At 39.5% G+C, this 27313-nt stretch overlaps 1 protein-coding gene across 7 annotated transcripts; it reads right to left on the bottom strand.

The window, feature by feature from the left end:
- Window positions 1-521: 521 nt before the first annotated feature.
- Window positions 522-19438, bottom strand: LOC119730300 (intraflagellar transport protein 88 homolog). 7 transcript variants are annotated; one of them, XM_038203120.1, is made up of 24 exons: window positions 19344-19438; window positions 17452-17554; window positions 16529-16591; window positions 16034-16090; window positions 15357-15422; window positions 14135-14271; window positions 13236-13431; window positions 12636-12853; window positions 12095-12326; window positions 11451-11521; window positions 11181-11267; window positions 10220-10319; window positions 9762-9918; window positions 9048-9164; window positions 8277-8385; window positions 7879-8029; window positions 7124-7292; window positions 6926-6991; window positions 6685-6791; window positions 6256-6316; window positions 5780-5815; window positions 4095-4163; window positions 2642-2761; window positions 522-1780 (listed from the first exon to the last, which is right to left on the bottom strand). In XM_038203120.1, exons 2-24 carry the CDS (start codon window positions 17536-17538, stop codon window positions 1656-1658), a joined length of 2601 nt encoding a protein of 866 aa, XP_038059048.1. In that variant the 5' UTR covers window positions 17539-17554; window positions 19344-19438; the 3' UTR covers window positions 522-1655. The 7 variants fall into 7 exon arrangements, with proteins under 7 accessions (XP_038059048.1, XP_038059049.1, XP_038059050.1 ...); XM_038203121.1 differs by lacking the exon at window positions 4095-4163 and adding an exon at window positions 3341-3358; XM_038203122.1 differs by lacking the exon at window positions 4095-4163.
- Window positions 19439-27313: the final 7875 nt, after the last annotated feature.

Genomic DNA, 27313 nt, shown 5'->3' with positions numbered 1-27313 from the left:
TGGAGAAAATACATTTTTTGGCTAAAATTGAAAAAAGAGTAAGGCTAACCCCTTACATTTTTTTCAATTTTGGTCAAAAAATGACTTTTCTTCAAACTTTGCAGAAATGACCCTTGATGGAAGGGGAGCATGATTCAATATTGAGACAGCTATAATTTCGAAGATTTGGTCAAAAATAAGCAATTTTTTAGGAAAACATTAATAATTTTGACTAATTTTGTCCCAAAATATTTACGCATAATTTCCTTTTCAAGGCAATTTCCTCAAGAAATCGAGTTGGAACGCATTCTAGGGTCCCTCAGGCATCTTTCCAGAAAGTTTGGAGCAATTTCATTTTTTGGCCAAAATTGAAAAAATGCGAGGGGTTAACCTTACATTTTTAATCAAGTTTTGCCCAAAAATTGACTTTAGTAACAAAGCTGGTGAAATTAGGCAGATACATTGTGTATGGATGTTTTGAAGGTCTTTTTTTTGGATAATTGAGAATGTACAAACACCATAATAAACCAAACAGGTTTCAGTTAATCTTCACACACAACAAATACATTTATTTTTCACAACTTGCAATTCGTGTTCATGTTCAAGAAAATGTGTTTACTTTTTTACTCTCAGAATAAAATGATGCCTTCTTTTTCTCTTGTACAGGAAATCTTTTACATTAAAATGTACTTTTAATCATTTCAAAATGTACAATTGTGCAAATCAAGTCGAAGATCAGATGGCTTACAATCCTGTTAATGAAGTCTACCTGCAAAAAAGGTAGAAATGGGCCATAAATGACTGTCATGTACAAACTTCTGTTTGTTCAGCAACAGATCTGATACATTCGGGTGCAGAGCTTTCATGTTTCCATGATGGTATGTTATTATAAGAACAAAGAATTTGCCAGAATGTGGGTTTGAACTTGCGAAACACTGTTAGTCAGCCCAATGTTGGCAGTCTATTAAAATTTCACTATAGAGGTAGAGAACATCATTTGCAGCTATCCAAAAAGTAACTGACAAAATATTGTTGAAAAGCTTACTTGGTTTAAAGACAGTATTGACACTAAATTCCCTCAGAAAGTTATATTTCTGGCATGCTGTCATTTTGAAAAACCCCAAAAACAGAAAAGAAGGCCATTTCCAATGATGCATTTTTTTTTAAATTTCCGTATATTCGTGTTTTATTTGGCAAGGGGTACATGTATGTGCAAGAGTTGAAAGGGTGCACACGTGTGCTGTTGTTATAATTCATCAGTACAGTGCACGACTCATGAAGCTGCAATCTGCTGAAAAAGAACAAGTCCCAGATGCTGATTTCGAGAGTGATTCAAAAAGTGCCTCGGCAACTTTTTCTCAAAAACTGATTGTTGAATGGAAATCACCTACATTTCTTGACTTCTCCTAAATAACAGCAAGCCAGACAGAATAATTTCATGTGGTGTAAAGAACTAGTACGATCTTCAATCCAAGTGATATACAAGCAACCATCCATTAGATAATAATTTGGTAGTTTACTTTGGGGATACATTCAAAGGATCCTATATGCCTTCATGTTTGTCTGATTACTCTGGCAGCATGTAATCTCCAACCTCATCATCACCAACCTCATCTTCTGTCTGATCTCGTATGCGGGCCGCCATCTTGGGGTGCTCGGTGCTTGATTTGATATGATTACTCTGGTAGTAAGTCATCTCCCAACTCCTCATCACCAAACTCATCTTCTGTCTGATCTCGTCTGCGGGCCGCCGTCTTGGGTCGTTCAGTGCTCGGGCCCAGGGGGTCAACGTAAGATGCATCTAGAATTACAAATTGAAAGGGCCCAGATAGTTGTGCGACAAATTTTTTCGTAGATTTTTCATTTTTAAGAATACCTCGGGGACAACTCAATATAGACTATTCCAAGTGTAGGTGACTCTGCTTACAATAAGTGAAGAATTCTTGCTAACCACAGCAGAAATTTTGCATTAGTTGTTTGCATACAGCACATATTAGCAAGTCATATTCCATTAATGGGTCCTCTTAAATGTATGAAAAGTATTTGAAATCCCTTTTGGTTAATTTTATTGACAATTTTACTTTTCAAACATTTAAAATGTTGCATGCATTTCCAGACAGTTGCTGCTGTTGCTGCAATGACATTTCAGGAAGCCATGTTCGGTTTAGGGGATTTTCTGTTGAAATCGTAAACCCAAAATTTTCGAATTGAAAATATTTGTTTTGTGAGGAAAGTTTGCTCATTGGCGTACTGCCATGTACTGACACAACAGTTAATCACCAAAAAAAAGAAAGTTAATGACAGCAAAGTACCCAAACATCTGGCAACATTTGTTGCTGCCATTGAGGTTTCTGCCTGAAATGGCATCACATTTTTGTTCATGAATATGGAAATTAGCTTCAGCATAAAAAACAAAAGCACCAAAATACCCTTCAAAACTGCAAAAAGAAAATCAAAAATAGGGTTTAATGGCAAACACAGGTGCATTTTCAAGGACTGCGTTAAAAAAATGACATTGCATGGGACCTTTAATAATTTTTAAAGCTTTTAGGGTAACCAGGTGATTATAAGTACATACAGAGAGTTTTGCAGTTAGCAGTCATGAACTTGAACACTGAAGTTCACCCCTGAGCAACAGTGCCTTGCTGAGTGTATTACTCACCAACATTCTGTGATTCCACCTCATATGGTCCGTTAGCTTCTGGTAGTGAGGCACGGGTCTTGCCACTGCGTCGTGCGCTACCAGACCGGGCGCTACTCTGACGACTCCCATGGCCTGAATCTGTCGGAAAACATTAATCCATGGGTAATCAAGATTTGTTTCTCTCAGTCACAGGCAACATAAACTGAACTGAAAATGCCAGTTCCTCGTTTATTAACCTTCTAAAGCCCCCTTCGCATTGGATGCATTGTGATTGTTAACATTCCCTTGCGGTTATTCTACCGTGTTTTTTTTCCACACTTGGTTTAATTTCGGCTAGCGAGGCATAAACTTCACATGCATTGACCTTTGTATGTGATTGTGGAAATACGCACCAAAAAAAATTATATTAACCAAAATAAGCCCATTATGAATAAGGCTTAAGATTGTTTAGAGGCTCAATTAATGTAGGAAATTTGCATCACGAAGCACTTTCCTTCTAAAGCCCACCTTTTGAGTTCATGACACTAGCAAAGTTTAACCAGCACTCAATCATTCCTGCATATTTTTTGCGAAGTAAGTTCAAAGCAAAATGCAGGAGAATTCCATAGTCCAGAATCAAATTAGATAAAGGGTGAGAGTTTGCTAGAAAAGTATTGTTAAAATGAAAGTTTTGTTATTTGAACTTTGAAAAGAAAAGTTTTTGTGTTTGATAATTACCTGGATAATTGCTCATAGCTGCAGTGTGTACGTGCATGGAAGTGGAAACAACAACAAAATCATAACAGATGGAGAGTGGATTTTTTCACAGGGGAAAAGCAGGCAATGCCATGCCATGCTATGATGTGGTCATGGAGGCTTGGAAACACAGCAAACAAACGTTGGCCACTGGTAGGCAATGGGAGATTCAGTTTCGTCATTCCATGCTCAGTGTTGAGCATTGCCCTGGTCTGGAGCATTGAATTTGTGGTCTGCAGGTAATTCTGCAGGTTGTGGGGTTTGAGTCCAGCCTGGGGCTATGGTGTGTGTGCCCTTGGGCGAGGGATGGTTATTGTGATTGATTATAGCTTCTTTGTGCCAAAATGGCAGCATGAGCTGTATACTCCCCAGGGAGCTGAGATTGTCTTTGGAATGTTTCATTGGCCCAATGAGCAGGGTAATAATGATTTGAGCAACAAATATTTGTGGACAAGTTAGTTTTATAAATGAACATTGTTATTTTTATGTTAATTTTGTTATATTCCAGTTTAAGTGTTGTTAAAAATATACGTTAACAAGCAAAACCCTACACTGTTAATGTGACGGTTTTAGTACTTTTAATGTTCTATTTAAAACGTTTTCTTTGGTGACATTTAAATAAGAAATTCACGCTTCTCTGGTTTTACAAGATATCTTTTCAAACTGACCAATCAGCTCTAACTAAGTCTACTTTCAAGTGCCCCAACCCTTCAGCTGTTACTTTGATCACACTCACCCCCGCTGTCTACATCCAGGGTATCCGCTCCAAAACCCACACCGCTGGGACTATCCAGCCTGTCTGAGCCTAGGCCATGATTTACAGGGGGAGTGAGCACAGCAAACAGCACAGCATGACAGGAGTGGAAGTGGAGGGTGAGGTAGTGGTTAACAGAAGAGCAAGACAAGTGGTGGAATGAAGTTGAGGGACAAATTAATGGAAATCAAAAGTCAGTGGAAACATGCACGGCATATCACAGGTGTTAAAAGGGGAAAGTAAAGAGGGGTGTGTAAATTACTAAGAATAAATTGCTTACATTGCTTAAAAACACAGTGAACTTTCCTATTTAATTTTAAAGGGTTCTCTCTGATATATTTCGGATAGGAATCCAATTTCACATTCTTTGTATGAAATCCTTCCAGGAGTATCAAGCCCCATGTACAGTAACAGCAGCTGAGCTCTGCCTTATTAGTCAATCCCCAAAATCCTCCACTGTGTATGATCCAATGGCACCTTCTTTGAACCTACCAAGTTTTAAGGGGCATCAAGCCCTATGTAAAGAAATAGCAGCTAAGCTGTACCTTCCTCGATCCTAAAAAACCCTCCAAAACCTTTATGTGGATTTTGAACAGTGTTGTAGTCTAGTCACATGGGTCGAGTCCAAATCAATGTCTTGAGTTACATACTGTATGTACTTGGGTCAAGTCCATTGAGTCGTTCAGTTCAAGTCTGAATCCGATTCACATTTGCACAAAGTAGATGTGCATGGACAAATATACATACGTAAGTGATGCACTGAAGCATGAAATACGAAGGTGTGCATTATAATTTGGAACACCACCCAGGGAGTGGTGTCGTGTGCATGATCTGTAGTTTTGCTTTAAAATTACTTTTGAAAAATAAACAATGCAAGTATATATGTTTTTAAAGGGAATTTCATTTGGTCAAAAAGACTCGCTAAGTCACGAGTCATTAGCATCAAGTCTGAGTCATATGAAGGCTGAATTTAAGTCTTTTGAGAATGTCATTTGATTGAGTCCGAGTTACCAAAATTGCGACTTGAGTCAGACTTGAGTCTGAGTCCTGGACTCAAGTCCTACAACACCACTTTTGAAGGATCTAGAAAGGCAAGGCTTCTGACTGTACGATGGTAATGGATTCACCATTTGTTATAATTGCCATGTGTTATTTTTCTTTGCAAAAAGCAGTTGCACCAGACTGTAGGCAATTTAACCATGTGAGGCGTTCTAGCAAAATGAGACAGAACTGGGCAGAGGTGGACGTGAGGGTTTGCAGGTATTATGAAAGAAAATAAAGACTTCTCCTTACAATCTACTGTTTGTTGCACTTCATTCAGACACTCTGTTGACATGTTATGGCCGTTTAAATTAGCATGAATCGGCATGTTAAAAAAGTAAAATGCTAAGAAAAAGGCTTTTAAAGTTTCTATTATTTGAAGTAGACATATCAAAGGTTATAAATATCAATAAATCTTAAGAAAAATCACCCCATTCCGTTTTTTTTTACCACTTTTCTCCACTACGGCCAATTCCCTGTTTTGTCTCATTTTGCCAGAACACCTCACAGATATTACGATTGAGCCTAGTAGTAGTCTATATATGTGATTGCGCCTAGTAGTAGTTTATGAGAGAGAAGTTAAAGTGAAGAATATTGCTTTTTGGCTGTGAAGCAAACCTACATACCTGCACTGCCACCACGAATGCCATGAGCGCTACCCCCTGCAAAACAAACGGGTATTCCCATATCGTGATACTAAACAGCCTGAAGAAGGAATGAAGGAACTTTTATGGGTGTGGGTTTGGGGATGGAGTCAGGAGTTGGGGTTGGGTGTGGGGTAGTAGGTGCGGGTGGGGTCGGGATTGGGCTTGGGGCGAGGCTGGTTGGGGCGGGGTTGGTTGGGAGGTGTGGTGTTCAAGATCAAGACATACAGAGAGATATAGGGTCTCAAGGGTAAACTGTTTAGGGTGTACATGGGATAGCAAGAGGTTTGGAAAGTTGGGAAATTTCAGGTTTTTATGATGCAAATGGATAGAGGACAAAAAAAAAGCATAACAGGGCTATTGGCTTTTTTGATGAGGGAACTCGTGCCACAGGCAAACCATTTTTTTAAAATAACTCTAATTGAGACACTGAATTATTTCTTGCTAGCTGGACTTACCGGCACTACCACCGCGTGCACTACGCCCACTCCCAGTGCGACGAGTGCCACTACTTGCACGCTGTGAAAAATAAATAAAAAACAATACGGAACTTTGAACTAGCCTCATAAAAGCAAATAACATCAAATGATGAATATGATTTTCTAATTTTGTTTTAATTGTAGAGCTTATGTTATGCAGTCAAGGTGATATTATTGTTTATCGCACGTGACTAAACAACAGATGTGAAATTATGAAAATCCCATCTGTAATAATAGTGGTCATTTATAGATATTTGTTTATTGATACAAAGTGCTTGGTAGGCGCATCGTATCCAGCAAGAAATCCTAGATGCAAAAGGCATGGACTGAAAGATAGTTAAAATGTAACATCAAGAAATCCATCAAAACTCCCCTGAATTGGCTTCTTCATAAAGCAAATAGTTTTACCTGTTCTCTTAACTCCTTGGCCTTCTCTGCCTTCTTCAGTTTAGTAGCGTACTCTTGAGCTTCCTTCAGACCCAGATCAGAGCACAGACGGACCAGAAACTTCAAACCTAAACAAAGGCAAGAGGTATTCTGATACAAGTCAGAAACACTTCCATGTTGTTACTAGCATTTTTGTTGTTACTTGTTACTCTTTCAACATACCAGTCTCTTTAGGATTTGAAAGAAAGCAACTTGCACTTACATTCTATATTGTCTGGGAATTTCTTGTGGATGCGTTTGTACGTCTCCAAGGCTTGCTGGTAGTTGCCTGAAATAGTCAAATTTAAATTGCATGAATTTTAAATTTTTGTGTAATTCACCTGTTTATTTTTAGTAGTGAATAGCCTTCCGTCTGTCCATTTGTCACAGTGTTTGGATGGATGTCTTTCAGGGTACTTACCACTCCGTCTGTGACAGCTAGCAATCATCAACTGCCATTTGACCTGGTTTGGTTGAATCACTGCAGCTCTCTCAAAGTAGTGAATTGCTTTCTCCACAAACTGGGAATCGATGAAGTACGCTCCAAGCCACTCAATGATTTCGATGTTGGAAGGGAAGTACCGGAATGACTACAAATGATAAAAATGATAACAGGTTCAGACCAAACACGCAATAAAGGTTACCAATGTGACACCAACAACTGATTTCTTACTTTAACCTTCAGTTGTTCTTACTGCAAATAGTGTATAATGGAAATAAAACATCATTACCCAAAACATGCATATGTTTACACTTTGCAAAACTGAAACACCATTTAGATCAACTAGACTACCGATTCTAAGTGTTGTAGTCGAGGTACTTGTGATGGATAATGACATAGGAATGGCATTGTCACGATTCATTTGATTAGCTTGCGACTTGACTTGACGTTGATGACTTGTGACTGACTTGTGACAGCCTTGTGATTGACTTGTGCCTGACTTGTAACCGACTTGACTGACTTATGACCTAACTTGTGGCTGTCTTGTGATTGACTTGTGACTGACTTAAGTCAGTTACTGACTTTTAACTGAGTTGTGACTGAGTTGTGACAGACTAGTGGCTGGCTTGTGACTGGCTTGTGATTGATTATAAGAAACTCAAGTAAAACACTGATTGTTTCCTCATTGAGATCATAGCTTTTTAATTAATTACAAGTAAGCTGATATTCCTTACCTCATAGTGATACTGGTATGCTTGTGATTTGTCGCCCTCGTTGTCAAACAGTTCACCTAGCCTAGAGAGGATGGCTGGGTCTGTAGGTACAATGCTTATCAACTGAGTGAACCATTCTGTTGCTTGAGGGGTGTCTTCTAGCATGTCATAGCTGGGAAGGTGTGGTCAAGGATATTATGTCAGCTGGGAGTGGCTTTGCATTCCCCTGCTATTTTTGAGTTTCATCCCGAAGATAGATTCCTTTTCTAGTTTTCCACCAATACAAAAGTCATTTTAGAATAACAAATCAACCAAAAAACCCCAAACAAACAATGTTTAGCTATTAAATGATTACTTTACAATTGCTCACTTTGAGGGGTGTCTTACAAAAGTGAATAACTGTTTCATAACAAGGATACAGGCTGGCTATCTGGAACAAGACTTCAGCATTATTCCTGAGGATGGCATGGAGTTTCAAGAAGCAGTCTAAGGAGGCCTCAAGGTGACCTAGTTTCTTGTTCACAAGCCCTGAAAATCACAGAGAAACAGATAAAGAACAAATACCATGGTGCTGCTGAATCATGTTTGCAGAAAAACAATTTGGCAAACCATAACCCTCCTCGTAGGAAGTCAATATTCAGAGCACTATGTAAAATCCCTGCCGGTCAGTTTCAGTAAAGGGATATTAAGTGTCTAAGTAACTGTGTCACACAGAGACTCAATGCACACAAAACAAAACACTGTGGTTAGCAATGAAGCGTGACTGACTCTGCCTGCTTGCCCTGAGCTTAACCACACCAAAGAATTGCGCAGGGATTGGAAGTGTTATCCATACTCCACAGAAGATTACCTCAAAGCAATTTGAAGTGTGAGTGCTAACTCTATTGGCCATTGAAGCGCAGAAGACTAGTTTCACAGCAAGTTTCATAGCAATGATGTGATCTTAATTTTGTTCACAAGATCATTATTGTTGTTGCGTCATTTCTTTTAAACAACTTCTTTTCATATTTTCACATACTGAGCAGAAATTCTGTTAGCAGAAAACAATGTGCACTGGGTCATGAAATTACATGAATTAAAAACAACCATTCCAGTCATCTACTTTGAATTTGCTCAACTCCCCTTTGTGGTAGTCACAGCGCCCTCTGTATTCTGCGCACAAAGCAAATAGACATAGCCCAATGACCTACCCAGGTTGTAGAGTGCTTCGGTACAGGATGCCTCAGTCCTCAGTGCTTCTTGGTAGTAATCACGACATTTCTCCAACTCTCCTTGTACGAACAGACAGTTGCCCTTGTTGACTAGCGCTGCAAATAAAACAATCAACCATGCGGACAACTTTAGTTTTACTGTACAATATCTCTTTCTGTGTTGCCATTCAGTGCATGCTTATAAGCTCCGTGTTCATGTGCTCCACAACTAACTATTACAGAGAGGAAGTAAGGCAGGATGTTTGTGCATATTGACCAACACTTCTGATACCCACTCTAGAGCCTTTCTTTCTTCCAAAACACTCCAGCACCCCATATCCATCACCAAACGCAACTTGCATGCTCCTTGTGCAACTGTAAAATGGCACTGTGTGCAGTTGCAGCTGGCACTTTCCAATAACTGAATATTCGGTCCATTACATTTTTAATGGATGGATTTAATTTCGTTCAGCGATATCAACTCTGATAAAGTCATAAACAAATAAGTAGAGTATGCACTTGGCATCATTCAATTTAGCCATCTAAATTGGTGCAACTGCAGTATTCTTTTATCAGATATTTATTTTTCGCTGACCGACCGACACTATCGTAATGAAAATATCTAACCAAAAAAGAACCAATATTATTTTAGTTCTGAAAACATGCCAAGTAAAAACACAGCCTGATTTTCAGAGGCTTTTATTCCATTCCTACCTGCAGGGTTGTATCTATCTGCCGTCATAGCAACCTCAGCGTATTTCTCAGCCAGCTGGTACTCTGACTGTAAGAAGTAAATGAAGGAGAGATTGGTGGCAGCCACCGAGGCGCACTTGGAATCTTTCTTCTCAAATGTCTTGAGGACCTCCACAGCCTGAAAGAAGAATCACACAAGTTGGCAACGTTACGTTATGGCTATGGCTGGGAGTAACACATGCGTCAATGGAAAGTGGCTGTGGCTGCTTCCAGATAGGCTCATGTGTATTGCAAGCCGTAGCCAAGTACTTTTATTGGAGCCATAAACATGTATTGTTTCCCCACCCCACCGCATGTTTAGTGGAACTAGTGGAATGCAACTTTAATTAGACTTTTGTGCACTCAATATATGTATACATTTGCAAACCTCTGCAGATTTAGACACTGTTTCACAATCCTAACAAAAAGCCTGTAAGTACCTGACTGAATTCCTTCTGTTTGAGATACATGATGGCTTTGTTGATCTCCAAGTCATTAGCCAGATCAGTGAAAGCTGACTGCTTGACGCAATCAACACACCTGCAACAGAAAGGCAAAAAGGAAATGCTGAGAATAATGGATGTTTTGATATGAGTACTGTTATTATGAATCCCAATGAGCGAGAATTGGGAACTGATATGTCACAGGTTTAAGGTCAAGTAAGAAAAGAAACCAACTTCTTTGCCCTTCCTACGTCCTCTTTCCTGCCCGCCTCCTTTAAAGTTATTCATCATTTGCATTACATTTTGCAAACACATTGCCAATATTGTGCCTTTTTTTGTTTCTAACAAAATCATATTAGGTAAAAAGGGCGATGCCTCCTTTGGGCACAATTTTCTATAAGCAAAGAGTTGAGAAATCGGAAGAATCCATCCATCATCATAGGTGAAACCAAAGTGGGGGGGGGGGGGGGCTACCTCCATTTTTTTCCTCCGAGACTGAAAAAATTTCCTTTATTGATCAGCCTATTAACCAATCAGTTCAGAATACTGCCCAAACTGCCCTGCCTGTTACTCCCTGTACTGCCCCAAACTGCCCTGCCTGTTACTCCCTGTACTGCCCCAAACCACCCTGCCTGTATCTCCTTGTACTGCCCCAAACCACCCTGCCTGGTACTCCTTGTACTGTCCCAAACTGCCCTGCCTGGTACTCCTTGTACTGCCCCAAACTGCCCTGCTGGTACTCCTTGTACTGCCCCAAACTGCCCCAGCACTGTTTGGTTTTATTGATTCATCAGGAAATAAATGCAATGTAGTACAATGTAATACAATGTAATACAATATAGAATAGGTGCTGATTGATCAGCGAATGGGATACAAACACTTTATAACTTCTTCTGACACTAGTTGACAAGTGACAATTTTCTTGAGTTTCATTATGACAAACTAAGTTTGATCTTACCAGTCATATCCAGCTGAGAAGCTTTGCTCTATGGCTGGTGCAATCAACTTGGCTGCAGCCATCAGACAACGCTCCATGCCTTCCTTACTATTACCAGAGAAGAAAAATCCAAAAACAAAGCTCTTCTCATCAAAAGACATATTTGATCATTAGAATAATTATGATTTGTGATTTGAATCAAACATAAAATTAATTGAAACTGGCAATACAGGTCAATACCCAGTTCAATCTGATTCTGACATGAATGAAGACAGAAGATTTGGAACTCACGCTTCTTTTTCTTTCTCTCTTAATGCATCGTTCTTGATGACCTCTAGGACAAGATTTGCATGCTTGTCATCCTGGAAAAAGAAAGAAGACAATTTTATCATTACAGAAGACTCCTTCGGCCATTTCATTCACGGAACCTGTACGACTATTCATGTAACACACACACACGCTTGTTGACATGAGCATTCTGTGCATTATGGTACCTGCTCTGGTTTATTGCTTTGTTAACCCCCAAATCTCTTCTTGAAACGCTGAATTATTTGATCAAATATTATCAAAAAGCTTACTTTAATTAAACATCTTCATGGTAATAAACACCCCGTGAAACTCTTTCGTCTGGCTTGCGTTTAGAAGAAATCAAGAAATGAAGGTGATTTCAGCAATCAATCAATTGACTAATTTTTGGAAAAATGAGTGCTACTGACAAAATCGTGCTTTGTGCTTTGTAAGGTTGTGCATAGTTTTACACATTTTTCTTAGAGAAGTGTAAATATACGCTGAGCTGAAACTTGAACAGGTTAGATTTTAATCACTCTTCTTTGGATTTTGGGCAGCGTTATTATTGGAAGCAAACGCATGAAAAGTAAATGATCCTACATGTTTTTTAAGTAGTTGGTTGTTTAAACCATCTCAACCCTACTTACCGGATGCGGCAGATATTTATCCTCATCGTCCAGATTCAGATCGACGCCTAGAAGTTGTTGGAATGTCTTTTTCATCTTATCCCGGTCTCCTGTAGCGTAGTAGCACAGTAACAGATTGAAGGCGGTCTCGTAATCTGGTTTCTCCGACATGATGTGTTCAAAGGATGTGATAGCGTCGCTGTACTGGCCCATCTTGACAAACACGATGCCGATGTTCTTCATGATCTTGATTCTAGAGATGGCACAGAAGATTTTTTTGGTTTCAATGTAAAGCAAGACATGTACATGTGACATTCTTCCTGCTTATGTGCAATTCTATCCTAAATCACGTTACATTTAGAAGGGATCTTCCATCAACTCTGTGCTATTATTCTGTACAGTTACAGCATTTAGGGGGAATGTTTCCTACATTGAGGTTGTCATGCTTAGCTGTTTTGATGATTTCATAAATTTTCCATTTTTCAGCTATGTGCACTTTCGCATGGATTTTCTCACAAGTATCTGGACTGCAGTATTGCTGCAGTGATCTGAGATGCCTTACCTCATCTCCTTGTGAGTGTTAGGCACCTGATCCAACGCCATCCTGTAATACTTGACTGCTTTGGGGAAATTCCTCTGCTTAAAGTATATGTTGCCAATGTTGACACGGAGCCGTCCGGCATGGGAGAACATCTTGTTCTTGACAATGACTTGGTAGGTGTTGAGAGCTTCTTGGTACATTTCGTTGGCTTCGTACTGATTGGCCACATTGAACAGCACCTGTGACAAAGCGATTCAATGTGAATAGGATTAGGGTTTGAATCCTGCTTTGGCACACAAACAGTTAACAGTTTTTTCATTCAATTATATTATATTATGTTATGAGTTCCATACAGAGTGTCACTTTCCAAGAGCTGGTAAGAAAACCAACTCAGGAGGGACTTGAAGCCACAACCTCCTGCTTACTAGTGCAGACATCTTACCGTTCGACCATTGACCTGACTGTGGTCAAATGGCCGGTTTAAATCTGATATAGTACGGAACTGTAGTCACGGCCCAATATTTATGGTTATGTTTAGGGACCGTCTCATAAGTCAGAACTTTCCCGTACCTTATGGGATGCTCCTTTTAGGAACTCAATGTGTATTGTATGTAGACTTACTGAGTACGTCTGGTCCAGATTGACTTGTTCCCCGTTAAACAATTCATCTCTCTGTCTGCCAAGCATTCGCTCCTTTCTTCCAGCCTCTTTAGCCTTCTCCAGAGCCAAGCTAAACTCTCCTCTGCTGTTGGCCAGGCAACTCTCCTCAATCAAACCGTTCACCTTCTTCTCCAAGTTCTTGATTTTTTCTTCAGGGCTAGAAGGCAATGTTTGTTTCAAAAGGTCCATGGGATGAATTTTTCTAAGGAATACATTTTTTTTGCAACTTTCTTCTCCTTTTAAATTATGAAAACTATTTGACATTCCTTTTTGGTAAATTCTTTTGAGAAGTCTTTAAACATGTATTTAAATTGTTCCATGTTTTTCCTGACAACTGAGGAAGCTCTTGCTGTGATGTCATTTCAGGAGCACACTCTTCAGTTACATGTAGGGGTTTTAATTCTGTTCAAATTGTGAACCCAAAAATTTGCTCAATGAAAACATTTGTTAGAAAACTTTGCTCATTGATTTACTGTCATGTACTGAAACAACAACAAATCACCAAAACAAACATTACGATGACAAAACATCCAAAATTCTGGTACCTTTTGGTACTGAAATAGCTGAGGTTTCTGCCTAAAATGACATCAGACTTTTGCTCCTAAATGTGGAAAGTTGCACTATTCATATATACCAAAAGGCACCAAATTACCCTTGATAATGGCCAAACGAAAATTGAAAATAAGTTAAATAGGACACAAAGGTGCATTTTCAAGGACTGCATTAAAAAAATATTGCACAGGTCCTTTAAAACTTTATATAAAGGAAACAATTTCTGACTCTTTTCGAACCCTTCTTTGTTCTTTGCTACTGGGCTGCTGAATCAATACTTTACAAAGACTTATGTGCATTCCACTTACGTGTCTTCATTCTTTGTTTCCAGCGGTGGGGCGGGACCTTTAGACGCTTGGTTCATAGGATCAAACTGCTGACCACGCCCCGTAGAGGAGTAGCCAGCTGCTTTGACTGCTGTCATGGGTCTAGCGACACTACCATCCTATCAAGGAAAACAAACAAGGCTTGCTTCATAATGATGGGATTGCAACCAAACAGACATGACAGAGGGATGGGTGAAATACTGGAGCAAGTTTGAATAAGAAATAGGGTTTACCATAGTAAGATAAAAAATTATTGAATGCAAGCTTGTAAAAAACGGTCAGATTGTTCTAGTCAGCTATGGGCATTTCCATTGTTATGGACGTTACAGTCAGAGCCTAAAACTAATTTGAAGGTAAAATGCTTGCAGTGAAAGCAAATATGATTTATTATGTATTACTATAGCTTAGGCTTTAATGTGCCACATGAAATGTGTAATGCAATATTAGTTGAACTAATTAGTGAGAAACAAGCGCTGTAAATGACTGTTAAAGAGGTTATGCTTTAAAGTATTCATCGATAAAAGTCGGTGAAGTGTCTTGCAAGAATTAAATGAAATAACTATGTTGTGGTAGTAACATTTTACAAAAAAGGAATGTTATGGAAACATTATGCTTGTGTTGTTACGGACATTACATTGTAATGTTACGGATGTCATGTGTCTGAACTGATTCATGGTATTCTAAGTTTAGTGTGATATTTTCATAAAAACTGAATCTTGCTCTCTGCCTTAAAAAACCCAAGCTCACAATAACCTTTGCAGTTTGCATGTTAAAACAAGATGCCAAAATGATGCTATGATCATTTGATGCTATGATGCTTGTAGTTCTGAAGATTTCATACATTTGCCACATTTCAGCCATATTAACTTTTATGTGCAATTGCCCCTATTCTGGACCAGTTAAACAACAGCAAAATAAGCACCGCATATAAAAGAAAGTCCACACTCATTGGATGGGTCATTAGTTTGAATCTGATTGTCTAACTATGACTTCATTTATATAGACCCTTAGGGAACTTTGTAGCAAAATGGGTATCAAAATGTAGGTAACAACATTCCCAAAGGTTTATATAAGTGACGTCATCATAAGACGACCAGACTCAAAATTAAGACACCTCCAATCAGTGTGGACTTCTTTTTTTGTGTGGTGTTTATATGTATCACCAATATTGCATTATAACCAGTTACTCTCTTGTGATACTTACTGCAGCAGCAATGCCTGTGACAGGACGGGCTCCCATGGAGGATACTAAACCTGTCTTCAAGCGAGCCTGAAGATAGAAAAGGATGGACAAAATATAGCTAATGAAAGACAACTCCACTGGGACAATAATTATTTGATAGTTACATGTTTTTATGATGACTAATATACATATACCTCCCGTTTGTCCATTGCTATGTTAAGAATTTCCCATCCGTGCTTAGATTAACACATAAACATATACTGTATTTTTTTGAGTTTGAAAATATGTTTCCTGGTAATTGGAAATGTTCTACTTGCCTTTAAGAAGTGTTTTCTGTCTTGTGGTAGTAGACTAGGCACACATTTTATGAAGCAATCATGGAACTAGCGCATGGGGGGGGGGGGTAGTGCGCTGGCATTAACATTTCTCTAGTTTAGGTACATGAAAAGATTGGGCACATTTACAGCAACGTTTCGCTGAGAAAACAATCGAAGGTTTGTTGAATATGTATGATATATAGTAAAATAAATAAAACATGGGTTGATAGTCAATTATTAGCTGGAAATTGACAGACTAGTTCCCTTGGCTTTTCCTCCATAAAAAAATAGTTTGTTAACTTACAATACCTCGGGGAGCTAAACTGGACTACCAACCCCCAAACCATGTGTTATTTGCATGCTAATTATCTGGCAACTTACTCCAGCAGTTGTTCCCATCTGCCCTCGCTGTATTGCAAACTGACGTGTTGCTGTCATCTGCAAAAACAAAAATATCAACAATTCAATGATAAAATAAGCGACAAAAGATATATTTTCAGATTATATTGGCTCTGTGTGCGAACAACAGAGGGCAGTATTTACCACCTTTGAGAGCTCCGTGGACTAGACACACTGGGTGTGCGTGCTGGTTCACACGCGTATAGCTCGAACTAATTTTGTTCAGAATCTACTAAAAGCAACGGTGTCTTCGCGTGAGCATCAGGAGCCGTTGTAAATGCGTTCAAATGTCTCTCCCAGTGGTCTCCCCAAACTCTCCCATCCTTACTGTTGACGGGGTACTTGTGCACAGAGTTAACATTACCAAGTGTTTACAATGCTGGACTGATTTAACTAGACCGACTTAGAGTCTAAGACTTCACTACTATGCACTGTATTTACACATGGAGTCAAAGACAATCAAACTGTGCACATTACAGGTGGACGACGTCCATGGCTCGTCTTGACTGCATTCTGAAAGCCTTCATCTTGTTGCAGATTCTGTAAAGAAACAGACAATAAAAAGTCATCCTCTAAACGGTACATGTATGTTCAGTGAATGTTGTTGCTTGATCTGCCAGACCTTTCAAGACAATTTAGTATTTGGAGGAAGAGAATAAATGAAGAAGTGGTGGTGGGGGGATGCATCAGCATTGTATGGGGTATCAAGGGGGATGGAACCTCATTTGATCATGCTAGGGGGTGCTCTATATCCCCTTTTTTCTTATCTCTTCATTCATATGAATAAACATTGAGTTAAAAACCCACATTGCAACAAACGAAACTGGTTCTGATTACCTGTGTAAAGAATTTTTTTTTTTTTAAATCAGGACCTAAATTTTGCCGGAGTCCTTTCAAGGGCTCAAGAAATCAACAAAGAATATTGAAATGCAATTAAAAGTCTGCTTTCTGGATAGCAGTTTTTGAACTACATAATAAAACAATGAGGTGGGAGTCTGTGAAAGGATGTATATTTTGTATGCGATAAGCAGCCACAACTTGACGGTAATGCAAAGTCCGCGAACATAAAAAACTTTGTACCGTAAGTCACCACAAACGTAATATATTTTTGGACTCAAGTATTATTAGCCTCTGAATTTTGTTTTTATGAGGGACTCGAGTCAAGTTGAATCGTTTGCTCATAGTAACTCAAGTTGAATCAAGTTGGTTACCCGTTGGGACTTGAGTCGAGTTGCCAAAATGTGATTAAATTCGGCTCGGGTCGAGTCATTGATTGAGTCATTATAACTCTGCGACTTACTAAAGCTGTCAATGCAGTTACCGCATTAAATAATCAGAGTTTCACCTCTATAACCACTTATCAAGTTAAGCACTGTAAACTGACTGGTTTGAACTCCTACCTCGGTATCGAAGAGCGGATTGTAATCATTGTAGCCAGAGTACAATTCATCCTCATCCTCCCCAGCTAGATGAACTTGTTCCATCATCTTGTCTTCTAGGAATCTACAAAACATTTTTTCCAATAAATTTCATAGCAATATACACCTTCTGTAATTACTCAGAAACTAAGGCCAAAAAAAAAAAAAAAAATTCTGCTACATCTACATCTACACAGGTACTCAGCAAAGTCCACTGATAAAATAAAGATAGTGGATATTTTGCCAGAGGTAATGATGGCAAACTAACGTTTACTAAAGGTTTGCCAGCGGCAATCCTTATCAACAGAGGGCGCTGTACTCTTTAAGATAGGGCTGAATTATAAGATGTATTAAATTCCCACCAAAAGTTGTGTAGCACGTTTGGTGTAGTGGTTAAGCAAAGGCTGTAGAAAGCGGGATCCGCGGGTTCGATTCCGACCGCAGCATATTTTAAAGTTTTTTTTTTCTCATCCCCAAATAAATAAGAATATTCTTCTTTTATTATTTTAACATGTCTCAAACATTTTTTTGCAGAGTATTACATTTTCTTTTTCAGATTTGTGGCTCTGGAGGATTTTTTTTAAAGGGAAATAAAGTCCGAAATTATAAAATGGTCTGAATCCCATCTTGTGAATACGAGGTTACAACAATAATTTTGGCATGGAGCCAGACTAAAATTTGTCACCGGAAAATGTTTAAGTAAAAAAAAACCAGTAACTGCGCATGTTCAGTGCATATCCGGCAAACTAACGTTTACTAAAGGTTTGCCGTCTCCGGCAAAATATACACTGCCTAAAATAAAACAAATGATAAGCGTTTAAGTGCGTTGATTTGTGCAGGCTTGTTTCAGGTAAGAAAATTGGGCGATCGATCGTGTACATGTATGTTCCTATAAATTATTTGAACTACCAAACTAGTTAGCGACATTAAGAACATACAGGTATGTCATAGATAAAGGGCAGTGTTTTTAGTTTTTGAGGGAAATTTGGGGGTAAAATGAGATGACGACAAAACGCACCACAACAATAAAAATGGGGACAACGCGCAATGTACCGTGAGCGTGCAAGGCGCGCTGAATCGTACGGCGCCAAACGTAAACGGCACAAGAAAATCGTAATTTCTACCCCAGGAAAAAGTTCAAAAATTACAAATCAGGTGTCATTATTGAGAGAAGTCTGCTCCAGGGTGAAAATGTCATTTTTGACAAGAAACACTTTTGTCTTTTGATTCTCATTTGATTGAAACAAAAGTGGCCCTACAGTGTAATTTTGCAACATTCTTTCCTCAATTTTCAGCGTCAGTGATCGTGTAGTGTAGGCTACACTACACGATCGCTGACGCTGAAAATTGAGGAAAGAATGTTGCAACCTGACACTGCTTTTGTCTTCATATATCATCTCAATGAAGGTCAGTCATCGCAAAAATGATGATAAGACATGAATATGGGACTGAGAAACATTTCCAGTTTTGTTAAGAAATACTTTTAAAATTTTCCTGACTCCCCATAAACTTTTACAACCGCTGATGAAAAAAAAGCAACAATAACATTCTTTCCAAAATTAATTTTTCTTTCAAAGTTTCAATTAACTGCTCTAAATTAACAAAAATGGTCAGTATAATTAAAAGAACGTTTCCCGAGGTTGCAGAGTTTGGAGAGCGATACAACTTTTTTAATAACACGAAATGGAGGCGTCCTCAACTACACAGCCCCACCACCCTCGGCCTCGGACTAGTCCCATGGAAACGGGACGCCGCTCGTCATGCTCGTAAAAAAAAGTTGGTTGCTTGGCTGACGTTTTCCTACTCTTACGTGTTAAAAAATGGTGCAATGTCTCGATATAAAGGCATGGGGTAAAACATGAATTAATACTTACCGGTATGCACACTCAAAATCTCGACAACTTTTTAAATTCTGAGTTGTTTGGATCTTTTTTCTTACAACCTTATGCTTATGCACTGAATGTGAACAACTTTTCTCAACCCCGAAAATATTTCCTTCCCATCATGCATCTGGACTATCACGGCCCCCGTAAGAGGGCGCTGCCTACAGTTTGCGGTGTTTATTTGGTTCACATTTGTTGTTTTTTACCGTGTGACGTGACCAGGACAGCAGACTTTTTTTTGTAATTTTCCCAGGCCAACAAAAGTGCCCCACTCGCGGTTGTAAACGTGACCCCCTCGAGGTGAAAACAAAAGTGCCCCTTCAAGTGCCCCCCTTTAATTGTCACCTCTCTTGTAATGGGAAAGTGCCCTCAAAAATTCCCCTCTCGCATTAACAAGATCTTAGATTTCGTATGTACCTTCTTGAGATGGAAAAATACCCCTCGGAAACACAAATACCACCCCTCTTGCACCATAAAATTGTTGTGCCCCTCCCGAGATGGTGCATCTCGCAATAACTTCTCGAAATGAAAAACTGCCCCTTGAGAGCATAGTGTTATTAGGTCCCGCAGCGCGCCGGCCCGAAAATTAAGTGTGCCCCGCTAGCCTCTACAATACATGCTCCTCCTCACATGAATAAAATGGTTACTGAGCTGGATATCAAGAGCAAACACCTCTCGCGATAAATAAAAGTCTAATTCATAGGCGGATTCAGAGAGAGGTTACTGCAGGGGGCGGAGGGAGTGTGGTGTACATTTGCCGAAGGCGCATGGCATCCAAGGCGGCCCTCTGTTGGCAAAAGGGTGTATCTCAACATTTTGACTTTTTGAGATTTTTTCACTTTCGGGGTAATTGAGGGCGCTCTTTTCAGCTGTCAAAGTATTATTTCTATGCTACACACTAATTCAAAGTTAGAAAGGGCTATCTGGATAGATTTTCTGAAAGTTTGTCCCACTTTCTCTGGCAAAAGGGTGTATATTCGAGATAACCCCTTATACTGAACACTTATTGCCGGTAAACGGGGTTATATACTCTTACATTGCTTTGCCAGACAACATAAAGATACTCCCATTTGCCAGATTAGTGTTGCATAATTTAACAAAGTAAAGATATATACACCCTTTTGCCTGCAAAATGTTGTAGGAATGAACAATGTAAAGTGACATACCCCTTTTTACCAGAATAGTGTCACAGAAATGAACAACGTACAGTGACATACATCCTTTTGCCGAATTAGCACTTTTATCTTTGCTTACGTTGTATAGCAGTCATAGAGAAGTAACATTTAAAACAGCTATTATAGAAAAACTCCTTCCTCAAAAATTTCAAAAACTCCAGCAGATTTAATTGATAAGGTCAGCTATCTCATCTCACACTACAAAAAAAATCAGCAAATATGGAACTGTCCGTGAATTGTGAGATTTTGAATTTTCAAAGCCGTTTTGTTGATTTTCAGACTTACACCCTTTTGCCAGCAAAGGGCCGAAGGGGGGGGGGGGGCAACGGGGCCGGCATGCCTCCTCCCCCCCCCCCCCACGTAGTGTACTAGTGAATATGATCACGTAGTGAATATGAGCCATCCAATCTGATGTAAAAAAAACCTATCATAACTTACGTTTACTCATTGCACGTGAATATGAATATGAAACAATCTGATCAGAAAAACCTATCATAACTGCGTTTCCCCATTGCACGTAGTGAATACGAGGCAATCAATGGAGTGATACGCTGTAATGGCATGTTTTTCAAGCCCCTTGGCCCGTATGCGCTAATGCTATAGAGTGATACGCTGTAATGGCATGTTTTTCAAGCCCCTTGGCCCGTATGCGCTAATGCTATGGAGTGATACGCTGTAATGGCATGTTTTTTCAAGCCCCTTGGCCCGTATGCGCCAATGCTATGGAGTGATACGCTGTAATGGCATGTTTTTCAAGCCCCTTGGCCCGTATGCGCTAATGCTATGGAGTGATACGCTGTAATGGCATGTTTTTCAAGCCCCTTGGTCCGTATGCGCCAATGCTATGGAGTGATACGCTGTAATGGCATGTTTTTCAAGCCCCTTGCTCTGTATGCGCTAATGCTATGGAGTGACACGCTGTAATGGCATGTTTTTCAAGCCCCTTGGCCCGTATGTGTTAATGCTATGGAGTGATACGCTGTAATGGCATGTTTTTCAAGCCCCTTGGTCCGTATGCGCTAATGCTATGGAGTGATACGCTGTAATGGCATGTTTTTCAAGCCCCTTGGCCCGTATGCGCTAATGCTATGGAGTGATACGCTGTAATGGCATGTTTTTCAAGCCCCTTGGCTCGTATGCGCTAATGCTATGGAGTGACACGCTGTAATGGCATGTTTTTCAAGCCCCTTGTCCCGTATGTGTTAATGCTATGGAGTGATACGCTGTAATGGCATGTTTTTCAAGCCCCTTTGGCCGTATGCGCTAATGCTATAGAGTGATACGCTGTAATGGCATGTTTTTCAAGCCCCTTGGCCCGTATGCGCTAATGCTATGGAGTGATACGCTGTAATGGCATGTTTTTCAAGCCCCTTGGCTCGTATGCGCTAATGCTATGGAGTGATACGCTGTAATGGCATGTTTTTCAAGCCCCTTGGCCCGTATGCGCTAATGCTATGGAGTGATACGCTGTAATGGCATGTTTTTCAAACCCCTTGGCTCGTATGCGCTAATGCTATGGAGTGATACGCTGTAATGGCATGTTTTTCAAGCCCCTTGGCCCGTATGCGTTAATGCTATGGAGTGATACGCCTTAATGGCATGTTTTTCAAGCCCCTTGGCCCGTATGCGCTAATGCTATGGAGTGATACGCTGTAATGGCATGTTTTTCAAGCCCCTTGGCCCGTATGCGCTAATGCTATGGAGTGATACGCTGTAATGGCATTTTTTTAAGCCCCTTGGCCCGTATGCGTTAATGCTATGGAGTGATTCGCTGCAATGGCAATTTTTTCTTAAGCCCCTTGGCCCGTATGCGCTAATGCTATGGAGTGATACGCTGTAATGGCATGTTTTTCAAGCCCCTTGGCCCGTATGCGCTAATGCTACGGAGTGATACGCTGTAATGGCATGTTTTTCAAGCCCCTTGGCCCGTATGCGCTAATGCTATGGAGTGATACGCTGTAATGGCATGTTTTTCAAGCCCCTTGGTCCGTATGCGCTAATGCTATGGAGTGACACGCTGTAATGGCATGTTTTTCAAGCCCCTTGGCCCGTATGCGCTAATGCTTTGGAGTGATACGCTGTAATGGCATGTTTTTCAAGCCCCTTGGCCCGTATGCGCTAATGCTATGGAGTGATACGCTGTAATGGCATGTTTTTCAAGCCCCTTGGCCCGTATGCGCTAATGCTATGGAGTGATACGCTGTAATGGCATGTTTTTCAAGCCCCTTGGCCCGTATGCGTTAATGCTATGGAGTGATACGCTGCAATGGCAATTTTTCTTAAGCCCCTTGGCCCGTATGCGCTAATGCTATGGAGTGATACGCTGTAATGGCATGTTTTTCAAGCCCCTTGGTCCGTATGCGCTAATGCTATGGAGTGATACGCTTTAATGGCATGTTTTTCAAGCCCCTTGATCTGTATGCGCTAATGCTATGGAGTGATACGCTGTAATGGCATGTTTTTCAAGCCCCTTGGCCCGTATGCGCTAATGCTATGGAGTGATACGCTGTAATGGCATGTTTTTCAAGCCCCTTGGCCCGTATGCGCTAATGCTATGGAGTGATACGCTGTAATGGCATGTTTTTCAAGCCCCTTGGCACGTATGCGCTAATGCTATGGAGTGATACGCTGTAATGGCATGTTTTTCAAGCCCCTTGGCCCGTATGCGTTAATGCTATGGAGTGATACGCTGTAATGGCATGTTTTTCAAGCCCCTTGGCCCGTATGCGCTAATGCTATGGAGTGATACGCTGTAATGGCATGTTTTTCAAGCCCCTTGGTCCGTATGCGCTAATGCTATGGAGTGATACGCTTTAATGGCATGTTTTTCAAGCCCCTTGGTCCGTATGCGCTAATGCTATGGAGTGATACGCTGTAATGGCATGTTTTTCAAGCCCCTTGGCCCGTATGCGCTAATGCTATGGAGTGATACGCTGTAATGGCATGTTTTTCAAGCCCCTTGGTCCGTATGCGCTAATGCTATGGAGTGATACGCTGTAATGGCATGTTTTTCAAGCCCCTTGACTCGGTATGCGTTAATGCTATGGAGTGATACGCTGTAATGGCATGTTTTTCAAGCCCCTTGGTCCGTATGCGCTTATGCTATGGAGTGATACGCTGTAATGGCATGTTTTTCAAGCCCCTTGGCCCGTATGCGCTAATGCTATGGAGTGATATTCAGTGATTTGTCATGATGACTGTGTTATATTTTGAGATTTAATTCCATGAGAACCATCAAACAATGAAAAGAGCATACCCGAAACAAATACAGTATTTTACACGTGAAAAAAACAATCCAAATGAAAATTGAAAAGTCAACGTCCATGGAAAAATAATAATAATACACTCGTTGTTTGAGCAATAACCCGAGCTCACCAGGTCAAGCTATATTGAGTTGTAAGTTCAGCAAGTGATCGGTCATGATGTCTTACACGACCAGATTAAATTTCGTGAGAAACCGTCAAAAAAAAAAAAAAATCGAGAAAGGGCGCGCTGAATAAAACTAGTGGCCTCGCACCGCCTAGACATTCATCCGCACGCCGTAGATTTGTTTTAATTTTACTTCAATAGAGGGCGCGCCACATATATATTAGCGGTCTCAACAACGCATCAACACGGATGCCGCAAAATTGAACAAAAAAGAACAAACTCGATTCCGATGAACTACTCAAGAAATACGAAATGGATTCAATTGAAATTTCGTGCAATTAATTTTCACGATGTGTAGCAGAAGTCGTTTCAATGGCGTGTGAAACCGTGGAACTATTAATATAATATGATCGTAACAATCTAGTGTTTGAAAAGCTAAAAATCCACGTTGACTTCCATTAGGATTGTATTTGTCGAGAATGAAACCCTGTTTTGGTACGGTCATAATAGCTTGATTGTTTGACCTTTTCTCCTGAAATTAAATCTGTTCATGTCAAACATAATGACAAATGAGTGCACAAAAATTCATTTTAATATAACGTGTATTTCTTGAGTTGTTGCCCCCAAAACGAGTTTGTTCTGTATTTCAAAATTGAATATTCAGTGATTTGTCATGATGACTGTGTTACATTATCAGATTTAATTCCATGAGAAACCATCAAAAAATGAAAAAGAGTATACCTGAAACAAATACAGTATTTTAAACGTGAACAGTACTAACCAAATGAAAAATGAAAAGTCAACGTCTATAGAAAAATAATAATCGCTCGTTGTTTGAGAAATAACCAGAGCTCACCAGGTCAAGCTATATTAAGTTGTAATTTCAGCAAGTGATCGGTCTTGATGTCTTACACGAGGAGATAAAATTTTGTGAGAAACCGTCAAAAAAAAAAAATTAATTCGAGAAAGGGCGCGCTGAATAAAACTAGTGGTCTCGCACCGCCAAGACATTCATCCACACGCCGTAGATTTGTTTTAATTTTTGTTCAATAGAGGGCGCGCCACATAAATAGTGGTCTCAACAACGCATCAACACGGATGCCGCAAAATTGAACAAAAAAGAACAAACTCGTTTCCGATGAACTACTCAAGAAATACGAAATGGATTCAATTGAAATTTCGTGCGATTACTTTTCACGATGTGTAGCAGAAGTCGTTTGAATGGCGTGAGAAACCGTGGAGCTACAAATATAATATGATCGTAACAATCTAGTGTTTGAAAAGGTAAAAATCCACGTTGACTTCCATTAGGATTGTATTTGTCGAGAATGAAACCCTGTTTTGGTACGGTCATAATAGCTTGATTGTTTGACCTTTTCTCCTGAAATTAAATCTGTTCATGTCAAACATAATGACAAATGAGTGCACAAAAATTCATATTAATATAACGTGTATTTCTTGAGTTGTTGCCCCCAAAACGAGTTTGTTCTGTATTTCAAAATTGAATATTCAGTGATTTGTCATGATGACTGTGTTACATTTTGAGATTTAATTCCATGAGAAACCATCAAACAATGAAAAGAGCATACCCGAAACAAATACAGTATTTTACACGTGAAAAAAACAATCCAAATGAAAATTGAAAAGTCAACGTCCATGGAAAAATAATAATAACACACTGGTTGTTTGAGCAATAACCGGCGAGCTCACCAGGTCAAGCTATGTTAAGTTGTAAGTTCAGCAAGTGATCGGTCTTGATGTCTTACACGAGGAGATTAAATTTCGTGAGAAACCGTCAAACGACTTAAACAATTCTGTCGAGAAAGGGCGCGCTGAATAAAACTAGTGGTCTAGCACCGCCAAGACATTCATCCGCACGCCGTAGATTTGTTTTAATTTTTGTTCAACAGAGGGCGCGCCACATAAATAGTGGTCTCAACAACGCATCAACACGGATGCCGCAAAATTGAACAAAAAAGAACAAACTCGTTTCCGATGAACTACTCAAGAAATACGAAATGGATTCAAGTGAAATTTCGTGCGATTACTTTTCACGATGTGTAGCAGAAGTCGTTTGAATGGCGTGAGAAACCGTGGAGCTACAAATATAATATGATCGTAACAATCTAGTGTTTGAAAAGGTAAAAATCCACATTGACTTCCATTAGGATTGTATTTGTCGAGGATGAAACCCTGTATTGTTACGGTCATAATAGCTTGATTGATTGACCTTTTCTTCTGAAATTAAATCTGTTCATGTCAAACATAATGACAAATGAGTGCACAAAAATTCATTGTAATATAACGTGTATTTCTTGAGTTTTTGACCCCAAAACGAGTTTGTTTTGTTTTTCAAAATTGAATATTCAGTGTTTTGTCATGATGACTGTGTGACGTTATGAGATTTAATTTCATGAGAAACCACAAAACAATGAAAAAGAACATACCCGAAACAAATACAGTATTTTAAACGTGAAAAAAAAACAATCCAAATGAAAATTGAAAAGTCAACGTCAATGGAAAAATAATAATAATACACTCGTTGTTTGAGCAATAACCCGAGCTCACCAGGTCAAGCTATATTCAGTTGTAAGTTCAGCAAGTGATCGGTCTTGATGTCTTACACGAGGAGATAAAATTTCGTGAGAAACAGTCAAACCACTAAAAAAATTAATTTGAGAAAGGGCGCGCTGAATAAAACTAGCGGTCTCGCACCGCCAAGACATTCATCCGCACGCCGTAGAAGTTTTTAAATTTTCCTTCAATAGAGGGCGCGCCACATAAATAGTGGTCTCAACAACGCATCAACACGGATGCTGCAAAATTGAACAAAAAAGAACAAACTCGTTTCCGATGAACTACTGAAGAAATACAAAATGGATTCAATTGAAATTTCGTGAAATTAGTTTTCACGATGTGTAGCAGAAGTCGTTTGAATGGCGTGAGAAACCGTGGAGCTATTAATATAATATGATCGTAACAATCTAGTGTTTGAAAAGCTAAAAATCTACGTTGACTTCCATTAGGATTGTATTTGTCGAGAATGAAATCCTGTATTGTTACGGTCATAATAGCTTGATTGTTTGACCTCTTCTTCTGAAATTAAATCTGTTCATGTCAAACATAATGACAAATGAGTGCACAAAAATTCATTTTAATATAACGTGTATTTCTTGAGTTGTCCTCCAAAACGAGTTTGTTCTGTATTTCAAAATTGAATATTCAGTGATTTGTCATGATGACTGTGTTACATTATGAGATTTAATTCCATGAGAAACCATCAAAGAATGAAAAAGAGTATACCCGAAACAAATACAGTATTTTAAACGTGAAAAATACAAACCAAATGAAAAATGGAAAGTCAACGTCTATGGAAAAATAATAATACACTCGTTGTTTGAGCAATAACCCGAGCTC

This window comes from Patiria miniata, unplaced genomic scaffold, assembly GCF_015706575.1.
Source record: "Patiria miniata isolate m_02_andy unplaced genomic scaffold, ASM1570657v1 HiC_scaffold_22, whole genome shotgun sequence".
NCBI classification, from domain to species: domain Eukaryota; kingdom Metazoa; phylum Echinodermata; class Asteroidea; order Valvatida; family Asterinidae; genus Patiria; species Patiria miniata.
This window is presented reverse-complemented; position numbering and strand designations above follow the sequence as displayed.